The 12,958-nt window shown below is 40.7% G+C and overlaps 1 protein-coding gene across 2 annotated transcripts in view; it reads right to left on the minus strand.

Annotated features, from left to right (window-relative positions):
- Positions 1 to 12,958, minus strand: part of EIF2B3 (eukaryotic translation initiation factor 2B subunit gamma) — a 96,571-nt gene that overhangs the window by 25,295 nt on the left and 58,318 nt on the right. For both annotated transcript variants that reach the window (XM_048059023.2, XM_048059024.2), the window contains exons 7-8: positions 3,786 to 3,916; positions 2,938 to 3,131 (exon numbers count right to left, since the gene is read on the minus strand). In XM_048059023.2, coding sequence (XP_047914980.1) covers positions 2,938 to 3,131; positions 3,786 to 3,916 — 325 coding nt within the window. The remainder of the gene's footprint in view (positions 1 to 2,937; positions 3,132 to 3,785; positions 3,917 to 12,958) is intronic.

Raw genomic sequence — 12,958 nt, forward strand, 5'->3', positions numbered from 1 at the left:
TGTAACTGGGATTGCCCCAAGGCAGAGGAAAAGGCCACTCGTTAAGTCTCTCTTCCCTACCTAGGCATCTATTTCGACAAAACTCTTAGGAAAGCTGTATCTTCGAGATCTCTCTTGCTGTTAAATTTGGCTGAGAGTCGGCAGCAATTTCCACACTTGTTAGGAAGGAGCTGCCATCCAGTAAAATGGCTTCCTTGGAAAGCTGGGATAATAAGAGCTGATAGCTAGGGAGTGAACCTCAAGAAGCAGATCCTACAGATCTGAAGGAGTTGGGATCAGATCAGAAAAAAATATCTCAAGATCTCAAATGAGATGATACTTGCAGGAAATTGTTCAGATATTCATAATATGACCAGCCCGTTTCCCTTCCAGCGTGCAAGGATGGGCAAATAGTGCTGTTTTTCATATGATAAGAATTTTCACAGTTGATACTTCATTCAGATGAATAAGATGAGCTCAGATGAGCTCACATCTCTGAGCTACATCTTCAGGTTGCCTGCTGTCCCCAGTAGACATTTCTATACCTGTAACTCTTCACTTCTTGGAGATGTCTTCCTACTAGACTTGTATTTTCAAAAAAGCAACAAGGTAGGTTAGATCCTTCAGTCCAAGATGCAGGCATTACAGAAAACCACCAGCTTACCAAAACACCACATGCTAGGCCAACCCAGCTGGATTACACACAGGCTTGGTGAAGGGACATTGTCCTCACCTGCAACACAGCAGGGCAGCCACACCAGATAGCCCCGAGACACACCAAGGCATTACCTACAGCGGAGGCTGGAAGGATTCCTACTGTCCAGTGTTGCTCTGTGGGAAGGGAAAGAAACAAGGAAAGGCTCTTGCCCTCCTCAGTAGAAAGGTGGTGTGATAAAATAAATAAAGGATTTTACCGGCCAGAGCAAAACCCTTATTAGAATCAGTCGGTGGTAGTGCAGCCTGAGGGGTGACCCAAGAAAGCTACCAGCTCAAGCATTTTACTCTGAAAAGGAAGGTTAGATAGGGGGCAGGAGTCAGAGGGAGTGCCTGGGTCAAGGGAAGGTTTAAGATGTGTTTGGATTTAATTCATCTTACAAAGAAACTATTTCCTGCTATTGAAGATAACTCCCTCCTGAACCCACCTGCCCACACACAGGCTGCAGGCATCCAGAAACCCAGCTGGAAGTGAAATGATGTGAGTAAAGTGTTTCCTCACCAGAAGGGCAATGGGTTAGGATGCCATTCCTTCCCACGGCTACTGGACTGGACTGCTACTGCTCTGCAAGTCTGTCCTCTAGGACAGCAAAATTATAGGTGCAGGCTTTGCCTGGAATCAGAATCTGGTCTGTGAAGACCAAGAGCAAACAAGAAACCAAAAGTCTTCATGAGAGACCAACAAAACAACAAAAAGAAAAAAAAAGGACGTAAAACTGTGTGTGTATCTTTTACCAGGATTAACAAGAGAAACAAAATAGAGTGGCACCGAGTAACTCCTTTCTCACAACCCATCATTAAGCTCCGTTTTATGCTTTACCTCCACATAGTTTCCTTGGAAATTTTACCATTCTGGAAAAGTTAAAAATTCAAAGAAAATCCTCTCTGACGTTGAAGGCCCCAGTGTGATTTCAAAACACTAATTCTATGTACCACCCAGGAGCAAACACATTTCCTGAACTGACCAAAATGTAGAATATTTAGGTTAAAAAAAAAAAAAAAAAAAAACAAGCACCACCAAAACCCACATGGAGTCTGACTGGCTCAACTCAATAACTTTTTACTGAAGTGGCTGCTGCCAAATGTACACGCACACTTCCCCTAGCAAGCGGTATTCTCCCTTAACCCTTTGGGCACACTTGTTCCTGATGTTCCTGGGGAAATTTTTCCCTTTCTGACAGCAGTCTGCCTCCCTCCTCGCTTCCTCACATCCCTAACTGTACAACAACTTTATTTCTGTGCTCCTCTACAGGCACCAAAAAGAAAAAGCTCCAGTGTGTGAAATCACTCTGCCATGCTGCAATTCTAATTTGCATAAATTCATTCATTAATTTTAGTAAAAAGAAATCAACTCAGTCTGAGAGCAAAGGCAAGGAAATGACCACTTCCAGGACTCCCAATGCAATACACTGCTCTCCCAGCCCCGCTTCCAGAAACCCTGAGTCTTACCCTATTGCACTCCCTTACAATCTTGCAAAACTAGAGGAAATTGTCCACCCTCCCAGCATTAAGTTCATCACTTGGAGAGTAAAGTGAGAACTTGTAAGTTGCATCAGCCAGTGTAGTTAAAAAAATAATTCATGTTAGGAGTAAAAGCTTTTAATCATCATCTCATTAGCTAGGATTTTTATAATCCTCCCCTACGACCTTTTATTTTATGAATTCTTAGTAGTGTTGAAATAAATGAAAGCTGCAACAGATCAACACATCACCTCTGTATTTACCTGGACTGCCAATGTACTGAAACCTGTTCAAAAAATAATTCTTTCATAATGGAAAGTATTAGGCGTTCTGAATGTATGGGTAGTTTTAAGACGTCCTGCAAAACATTAATAATCTTTGCCATTATCACTTAGATAAACATTTGCTAAGAGTCCAGTCAGAACTGATCTTGACTTTAGGACATGGAGGACGCTGACGGGATGATCTATTGAAGCTACTTCCAGCCTAATTTTCCACACTTCTTGACTCCCTGGCTGCAGGTCTTGTCACCCACAAAACCCAGAAGGGTATCTGGGGTGGGGGTTTTCTTGGCTAAATCAAAGCTATGGAGGAAATTAGTGACAGAACCGTTTCCTTGTCTCACGTCCCTATCCAGCAACCAGGAGGGTGATGTGGGTAGATAAGGTGGCACTGGTTCAATTCCCACACGCTGCTCAGCTGTATCACAGGGAGACACTCCTGGAGACCAAAATGCCCCATAAACTGCTGTATTCCCACATGCCTGTTCTTCATTTTTCTCACCTGTCGGTTAGCTTCAATATACAACCCCAGAGTATTCACTCGGAAGCACAGTCCCTCTTTCATTATATGGACGTAGCAGCGTACTTTTCCTTCGTGGAGCGTTTCATTCATATCTCCTCTATGATCATTCCAACAAGAGTTATCTGGAGCAGGTTTCAGCAAGCTATTATCTTCCTTTATGAAACTATAAATGTCTGGAGAACACACACATGCATGAAGTTAGACAGGATTTAATGAAATGCTTTCTGAAGAGGAGTACTATTAAAATACTGTTGGTGAAGGGAAATCTTTGCCCCACATCATCTGAATGGCTAGATACTCAGCAATCATTAACAGATTTTATCACATCTAGTGAGTAAGTGCTTATTTTTATTCTGCAGGTGGGAATCAAGGGATCAGGACAAATGCAATGTTTTGCCCAAGGTCAGACAAGGAGACTGTGAAAACGCTAAAAATAAATTCCAACATCTGAGATCCTGTCCAGTTCCCAGTGCAGGGTGGTTAAGGCTTTGTCTGTTGCCCTACACAATGGAACTTCCTGCTAAAATTACATTTTCAAAAGGTGCATTTATCTATACTGGATTCTGGGAAAAAAAATAGAGCACCTAGTTGATTTGTTCTTGATTTACACCAAAATAAATGAGTATTTTGTATTTGTATTTGTAAAACGCACAATGCTCTTCAAAATTTACTAGAATCTTTGTTATCAAAAAGTAAAAGAGAGAAAACAAACAACAACAACAAAAAGCAAAACTAGTTTTTCAGGCTAATTCTGTACTCTTTCCAATACTTCAGCAATAGTATACGGGATTTAAAACCTTCACTGAATTTTTGATAGTCATACTGACCTAGGGATGCTTGTTCTTTTTTCTTTTGGTCCTCTTCTTTGTTGTTGAGTCCCTTCTGCAATGATGTAGGAGAAGAGAACTGTTTCCTAACCAGATGTGGAATCAGTTCACTCCGGAGAGATGTGATTGACCTGGGGAAGGAGATGCACATATGAAGTCCGTGAACTTTAAAATTCACGTACCTTCATTTTCTTTGCATAACATTAGCATTATGCAGTTTTTCATGAGGACAAATCCAAATGCCAGACAGTCCAAGACATGTGGCACTAAGGCAATCTTCAGTAGCCGTGTGCTTTCTTAATACATTCATTTATAAAGGAAGGTTCAAAACAAGGAAAAAGCTTCATCTTCAGAACCAATTCCCCTATATCGTAACAGAAATGCCTATAATTTAATAAGGCATCACCCTGCAATTCATGGTTGTGTGCAGATGGAATGCAGAACAGTGCCAACACCACAATGGCAACAACTGAAATCCATTTTACATGGCTTAAAAATGGCATCTGTTTACAGGAAGAGAGAGAATAAAGTGTCCATAGGGGAAACCCCAAAGAAGTTCCTTCCCTTTATGACAAAAGTATGGAAATGCTCAAGGATATCTGAAATATCTGATTCTTAAATGAAGATATTTCTAATATAGACATTAATGATGTCCTTCTGCACACATGAACCATCAAGAGCACTTTAAAGTCTCAGTCCTTTAACCAACAGAAATCAACAAGTTTAGGTCCCAAGAGTTTCATGTTCTTTAGGCACACCAGTCCAAAATACATCAAATTCAATAGAAAAGCTTCCAAAGACTTCAGCATTTTCCCTGTGTACAGATTTCAATTATTACTATATTAATTTTGACACCTCAACTGCAGGAGTCAGGCAATTGTGAGAGGTTTCTGATAAAGCATGGACTTGAACCTAAGCCACCAATGCCTTAAACAATGACCAGGATCGCTAGATGATCTCCCCTCTTGCACTGATTAATACATTACAATGAATCAAGAAGAAACCTTCCCAATAGACAAATATCAGCGTAGAAAGTCTACTGTACAATGAGATTATAACCCCTGTAATTTAATTTTAACTACTAGAAGCTAATTCCATTTTTCAATAAAGTATTTGGAAAAAAAACACCAACAAATGAATCATTGTTACAGTTGCAGTGCATGAGCTGCAGTCTTAAAAGAGCTTTATTGTTGTTGTGTCATTATTTTAACAATCTGCATTTAGTTACTGAATTGTGGATTATTGAAAGTAGTGCTTGGGAAAATCATGCGGAAAATAAACTCAAAGTTGGCACGTGTAACAGGAAGCGCTAAACTTCAGAGGAAGGACTGGGAAAACTAAACACAGAGAGCTTGACTAAATGAACTCATCAAATGATAACTTGCAAAAAAAGAGGAGTTATTCAGAATGGAAAGTAGCATGGCTAGGAACAAATAATAGGTTAAATTAAAAGAAGAAAGTGCTAGAATGGGTTTCCTGAAAGCAATTTTAGGTTGGCAAACCCTCTAGCTAAGTGGGATGTTAAACAGCTCACGCTTTATGCAACACAAGTCACAACCCTTGCAGGTCCCTGTTCAGGTGAACACCACAGACAGAACTAAAGGCCTGAACAATCTTTCCTATCTCTAAGTTTGACAGGAAGATTCAGATGTGATCAGCAGTGCAGCCCTAAGAAGAAACACGGTGTTTTCCTTTTCCTCGACAAGCTTTTCCTTCAGTCCTTCACTGTAGGTCGTGCCACATCCTCCATCTGGCAGTGGGGTCATCTCACCCATCCCACATCTGAAATTCTGCTTTTTTTCTTCTTTAAGGAAAACGGAAAGCTCTGGTCTACAGTCTCCATTCTTTAAAATAATATTATAATCACCTTCAGATAGCTGTATTTCAGGAACTAACAAAGCAAACCACTTCATCCGTTGATCTCAAACCCTCTCCGTGCTAACCGTTTGCAGGCACACTCTGCCACTGCTGCCCCACGTGTGGCTGTGCAGATGGGCACTTTACTAGCCTAAAATGTTTGCCTGCAGCTGTGCCATTCAGCAATGATTTCCTGCTCGGGTTTTATACTCCATCCAAAACCGACAATCCTGCGTTTCCCTCAGAGGCTGGCCATGGCATTTATAAGATATATTACCTATAAAATAGCCAAGTATTTGGCAGTCTTAAATAGTCTGATGCAGAGGACAACACAACATGGTAGGAAATGAAAGCAGTGGAAAGGTGGAAAGACAAAGTTTTGCCTGGTTTTCGATGTTTTACTCTTTCTTGGCAAAGTTCCTGAAGTTTTCCTGCAATTCTCTGAAGTGTTAGCCACATTCCTTCAGCAGAGGTGGAGAAAGTCTCTGGGTCATCTATAAGATGTGGCCCAGGAACACACCCTTCTTACTGGAAAAGGGGAAAGTTTGCCTTTGCTTGCTGTTTAAGCAGAATTTATTTGTAACATTAAAGGAATTTTCCTTTGGAAAGAATTAAAACATTTGCAGCAAGGCTCACAGTGACAAAAATTTGCGAACTTTTTTGTGACAGATTTTGCAAGCGTGGATATACGAAGTGATAGCGTGAGAATATTATCCGACTGTCAACAACTGGGGAAAGCAAACATCTGGCTGGGACTAGAAAAGGAATTCAAATCAAAGGAGGGATAGGAGTGAAGAACCTTCGCTGAAAGAAAAAAAAATCAATTATCAAGAGTTTGGAAGTACCAACTAGCCTGTAACACAGGTTCAGGAAAAAAGAGGTTTCTGGTCCAGTGTGATAAAAATTCTTATAATAAAATTCTGAACTACACGTGTATATTAAGAATTAGAAAGTGTAAGATGCTTATTTTAAAGAAAGCATTTTTTTATTCTCTTCACGTTGTAAAACTTGGCATCACCCTGGTTTCTAAGCATGTTATTTTCTCCAGCACCAAGAAGTAAGAATGAAACACCCACTGAGATCAACATAAAGAAAAATCTACTACATCCAGCAGAAAGAAAGTGGAGGGGTAGGTAGAAGGAGGGAAAGGCATAGAAAATTTTGGCAAAAACCCAATAATAAGCCAAATTTGAGTAGCCATGGTCTGACACCTCACAGGCTAATCCAGACGGTAGAGACGATAAAAATGAACCTGCTTTTGAGAACCAGTTGCCAAAATAAACATGCTTTCATAAGTTCCAGCCAAAGTGACAAGCCTTTTTCGTGGTTTTTCATTCCCTAAAATTTTATTTTTGGAGTGATATCTGTCTGTTTTCACCTCAGCAGAAAGTAGCAGATTTTCAATTAAACTGCCAAGTAGCAGGTTTTCAATTAAACCAAGATTGACAGTGCCAATAAACCACTTCTTGTAAAGGAAGGGGTGCCCTGAAGCACCTGACGTGGCTTCAGTCTCTTGAGAAAAACAGGAGATGGCAGCGGTTCTGGAATGGATCGATTCTGATAACATTTCAAGCATATAAAAGGAATAAATATATCCAGGATGGAATCCTCTGTTCAAGTAGCAGGTCACAACAGAAGCGGAAATCAGCAAGTGCATCAAGAGACAGTGCATACACAGGGGAAATGAAGACAACAGGGCAGCTGAAATTCATGGTGTATGTGCAAGAAACAGCTGGAAATTCAAGATGAGATTAAAAAAAAAAAACCCAACAACACAACAGCAAAGGAATTCCTGGGAAAAGTCATATACTTAATGTTAGCTCAGAGTACACATCACTCATTTACAGTCAGCTATCCTGCACTGACCTGGTAGTTCTTCTCAGATTTAGGGATTATAAATCTAGGATATTCAAGAATAAATTTATTTAAAACCTAAAATATTAAGATATAAGAATGGATACTTGGCCAAACAACTCTAACTTTACTATCACCATGGGAGAAAGAAGTACTATGCTTTTAGAGTCCCTTTATCCCTGGTCCCTGCGCACCGTGATGTCTTCCCAGTATTCCTGGCATTTTCTGTATGACAGAACGGGCAGAGTTAAGGTTTGGGTGGAAGTCAAAATTTTAACTTGTTAAGAACACTAGGTGAAAATATCCTGCATCTTTAAATTTCGTATTTAAACATAGCTAAGCAGAAGTTAGAACAGTCTGTGATATTGCAGAGGTAAGTCTCTTCGGATGTTTGAAGTCTGTATCTCTTTATTATTATATTACATTTTGGATCACAGAGCGCCAGCTCAAATACAGCTGTCTCTGGGATGAAGACAGCCTTATTGAAACTTTTGAGAGAAATGAAGAACAATGGAACCAACTGAAATGCAGGACGAGTTTGGGAAAAAACAACCAATCAACCAACCAAAGACAAAGATGATCAGCTAAACTTAAAAACAAACATATTTCACAATCTTTCAATGGATTGTGATTTCTGCTCCTTAGATGTACGTATTACCGGAGGCTCTCTTTCAGACAACACAGAGAATAACGGTTCTGACCAATGCCGGTAAAGAAAAAATCTCATCGAGTACTTTACAGCTACAGAACAGACTACTTAAGTCTAACTTTAAGTCATCTTGCAAACGTCTGGGTACTAGGAGGTGCTGTTTGGCAAGACCCGCTGCAGGATGGGAGCATCCCCAGCTTTTCTTTCCTGCAGCTATTTCGTACAAGCCTGAACACGACTGTCAGTTCCATTTACCAGCTGTCATTCATTTTCATTTTCCATGTTTAATGTTAAACACCATAAAACAGTATTAATGAGTATTAGCATTTTAATATCCTTCCTTTTTTATTAATCTGTGATGAAGCGTGAAATGTACCATTGCTGTCAGCACCCACCTGTGAAATCTGCTATTACCCTCCCTGGACTGGTTACAGGGGGTCTCGCTTGCTATCATTATTAGCGCAAGCAGCTATTTCTACAGGCACAGATAGAGTCTGTGACTCCTAAAGCAAGCAGATTATTAGCCCTTTTGTTACCCAGTTTTGTCTTCTCTTTTTTTAAATAGTCTAATGTTAGCTTTTGTATGACTCTGCGAGCATACAGTGGGTTGGGTTCTGATCTTCGCTCTGTAGCCTTGCACAGAGATTCTTCAGATCACATCAAAAGGAGAACATGAGGCTGTATTTCAGACTGGTGCTCATAATTAACGTTAGAAATGTATACATAAATACAACTAAACAAATCCTAAGGCACTTATAGTTTTGGCCAAAAGAAGTTGCATGTTTACTCAGAACAATAAAGATGTAAGAAACGGGGAGAGAGAAAGGAAAAAAAAAAGAGGGTGTGTTGGAAGAAAGAGAAAAGTTAATTCTGAACCCTGTAGGTACATAGTTCATGGTTCTCATCGCTTAAAGGATAAAGCCAAATAACATTTAAAAATTCCATGTAAGCTGGGAGCTCTCTTGTTGAATCTCAACGTTATTTTCTCCTGATCCTTTGATGGAGATTAAAAATTTCCATGTGAATACAAAGAAAGAAACAACAGTTACTCTGAGATTTTTTCCCGAGCGTTTAATGCTCCAAACTAGAGCAGCCAGCCACCATTCCCATCTCCTCCCCCCTCCTTCAGAAAAAAAAAAAAAAGTCAACTCACTTTGAAGAAAAGACAAAACAGGGTCAGGGCAAGGGGGATTAGGGAAATGATATTTATATCATGGACCAAATTAAAATGTCAATGCGAGAGGCAGGCAAACAGCCCTTGCCACATATATACACCAGGCATGTTTCCTCAAGGAAACAGGAAAGAGATTTGAAAAGAGTTAATGCAGTCCTGAGTTAATACCACCTGCCTCAGACTCAACACCACTTAAAAGACAGTGTTTGGGTCCATTTCCCACAATGCGGTTTTAACAAGCACAATGGAAAAAGCAATTACGGGCCTTTTCCCCTTCTTCTCACTGATTCACTGCTAAAAACGCTGGAATTTCTGAGACATGCTAAGAATGCGGAGAAAGCAGGCAAGGACTTTGAACAAAAGGAAAAAAATATCAAATGATAAATTTGGAGGGTGTTCCACAGCCCTGCAGAAGGTTAATCTGCCCCTGTATCTTTCAATACTTTCAATATATATATATATTTTTGGTGTATCCAGGCCTAATTATAATAAAGGAAAACTCTACAGCAACCAGGCAAGCCCATAAGCTACCCGGCAATCACTTGTGCCTAATTCAATAATCCCCACCACCACTCATGGCATCAAACAGATGTTATTTCTTGCTACACTCTGTTTGTCACGTTCTACTCTCAACAATTTTTACTACAAAAAGAGTAAGTGTTTCACACACCCCCAGTTTGATATTAATTAACATATTTATCAATGCCTTTCATTATTTTCGGAGCTCAAAGCCTACGGAGAACAGAAGGAAACTTTGAGAAACGTTCTGCTAAAAGGCAATTCCACATGACTGCATTTGTGCTTCATTTGTCTTTCCATACTATTTTCGAACCAAAACCTTCAAATCTGACAGCAACCTTCTCCCAATTCATAATGGCTGGAAACAGCATTTCAAAAGCCATCGCAGAGCAATCCTGCACAGCTTTGCTTTGGAGGCTCAGGGTGATGAACGACTTCCTAAAATTGCAGAACCACCACCAGCATCCTGCTTTCTGGTTGACGGGGGGCAAGCAGGAGGCCGCACACAAGCGACGGTCGCAGGCACCACAACGCAGAGAGGATCCAGATCAAAGCATGGAAGGGATGGTAGGGCTGCAAACCACATAAAAGCTGTTCTCGAGTTCTCCCGAGTCTGGATGCACTTGAAGGAGCAGGGATCTGCTCCCACTTCTGCCAAAAAACCCTTTGGGAAACAAGGCAGCTTTCTCAAAAACTGACCGCAGAAATTAAAACTCCTTAGCTACACACTCAAAGCCTTTGAAAGCGTGCGCGCACTGAGCCCAGGTCATCCGAGCAACCTTAACTCTGCCCACTCACAAAATAGCCTGGGACACCAGACTAATGCATCTTTTGCCTGGGAATGCCAGCACATTTAGACGTTTTTAGAACTTCTCCCTGACCAAAGCCTCCGAGGCCGTCGGAGGCCACCCAGGGTGTTTGGCAGGTCGTAGGAGCTGCTGAGGAATGGATCTCATTCATTCCCAGACAGCATCCCATTCTTCTAAAACAAGCGCACCTGCACCAAATGCGTTTCCTTGCCAGAACTCATCTTCCCCCATTCTCTCCCACCTCCGCCTTTGCAACCATCTGTGTCTGAGTTACCAACTCTTTTCTAAATGCCTTTGAAATTAGGCTCCTTTTCAGAAAAGTGCATCAAACAGAGGCATTCTCATAAAACGCCTAAGCAAACACGCATGCGATGCATTTGTCAGGTTGACACGCACCCATAAAACCGATGAACTATGTAAACTTCAGGTGTGTAAGTACATGTTTAGATAGATTTAAGCACTTCAGAATTTGTCTAGATAAAACACCTAAATGTCAAAAAATGTTGATGTATCTGCAGCTTTACGTGGCTAAGTTCTTTCACCCTGCTCCAGTGAGGCTGCATTACAGGCACTGAAGATTTCTGTATCACTTTGCTCCACTCCACGCAAATACTGCGCTTGCTTTTCTGCGATCAAATGGATGCATTCCCAGTTGGTCTCAAGAACACGCCCGTTTTTTCATCAGGCTGGGAGATAATCTGGAAGTTCTGATGCTTAATTCTTCCAGTCCTGCTTTCGCCTGGACAAGTCCCATTTCCATATCCTTCTCCCCAGTAATCATTCTTACCTTAAGTCTCATCCTAACTGTTGATGACTGGTCCTTACTCCAGCCCTTGGGTAGGTCAACTCCTGTGTTCTCCTGTCCTGTGATAAGACTAAATTGTTTTTTTGTCTGTGTGTCAATTGTCACTATCCTTTCTTGAAGAACTCCAACATGAAGCTTTTTGGCCAACACATTCCATCTCCTCTTCTCTGTAAGCCTACTTTTACTTGATGTTCTTTCAGGGTGGTGATGCATCTGGAAAAGTTTGGTGTAAAAAGTTCTGTGTCCTACATTTCATCTTTGATTTAGGTAAATATCGTGTCTTGTCTAAATTCAGGAGCATGACTTCTACAAAACTGGTAACTTCGCTAGACAGCACTCAACATTTCTTATAGACGGGCCTGTAGCTGTTTAAAATGTTTTTTTTTTTTAATTATTTCTCTTTATTGTAATTCACTGACTTACTCTGTTCAGGCACACGTGTCCTACTAGTGCTTATTCTCCCTTCCACATGCAGGAAGTTAGTTTCCCACCATGACAATCCAATGCAATAATGAAGTAAGCAACAGTGTTATAGGTATCTTTATTACTGTTCACATTTCATTGGACTGGGCTAAGGCGCAATGAAATTTGGTTTTGAACTAACATCCAGAATACAATGAGAAGTAGAACAGTAGGAAAATAATTACTATTTTATATAACAATTACTCTCTTTTCCAAAAATTCAGCTCCTGAGTAAAAGGTGAGAAGGTGGTATGGAAGAAAAGAGATTTAGAAACAAACCAGGGAAGAGAAGAACAGAAAGCATTATCTTGAAAATTCTTTAAAGCTGCAAAACCTTGGTGAGGAATTCAGGTCACATGAACAGAAACATAGGCGAATCGTGTCTTACAGCACAAGTGAAATAAGCCATGACATCACAGGTAAGGACTGCATCCTCACAGGAAAACGTCTAGCAAGACAAGATAATCTCTTTACCCCAAGTATTATCCAAGACGCAAGTAGCGCTGTGGGGAAGAGAAAGTACTGCACTGATGAAAGAATGCTTAGGATGATACTTTCCAAGTGGCAATGACTTAACAAAAAAATAAAAATAAATGAGAGAAAAGCACAGGCAGATGGATAAAAGAATTATCATTCACCACTGGTTCAAAATCCCCATCTCATACGAAGACAAACATCAGTTTGACTGAAGGCTACCCAAGGAAACTGCAACTGCATGAAACAGTGGAAAAAAAATAGTTAATTTTTAATGTTTATTATCAGATCAGAGCAAGCCCAGCTGAGGCCACCAAGAGGGCCAGGAGCACATGATGCACGAGGAGAAGCTGGGGGAGCGGGATTTGCGCAGCCTGCAGAAGAGGAGGCTGCAGGGGGATCTGATTACGGTTTTCCACTACCAAAAGCAGAGTGATACAGAGGACAGCCAGACTTTTCTCAGACTTACACAGTAAAAGGGCAAGAGGCAATGGACATAAGCTGCAACAAGGGAAATTCCAGTTGGGACATAAAGAAAACAACTTTCCAGTGAGTGGTACAGTCCTGGGA

Source organism: Anser cygnoides, chromosome 8 (assembly GCF_040182565.1).
Source record: "Anser cygnoides isolate HZ-2024a breed goose chromosome 8, Taihu_goose_T2T_genome, whole genome shotgun sequence".
Taxonomy (NCBI): domain Eukaryota; kingdom Metazoa; phylum Chordata; class Aves; order Anseriformes; family Anatidae; genus Anser; species Anser cygnoides.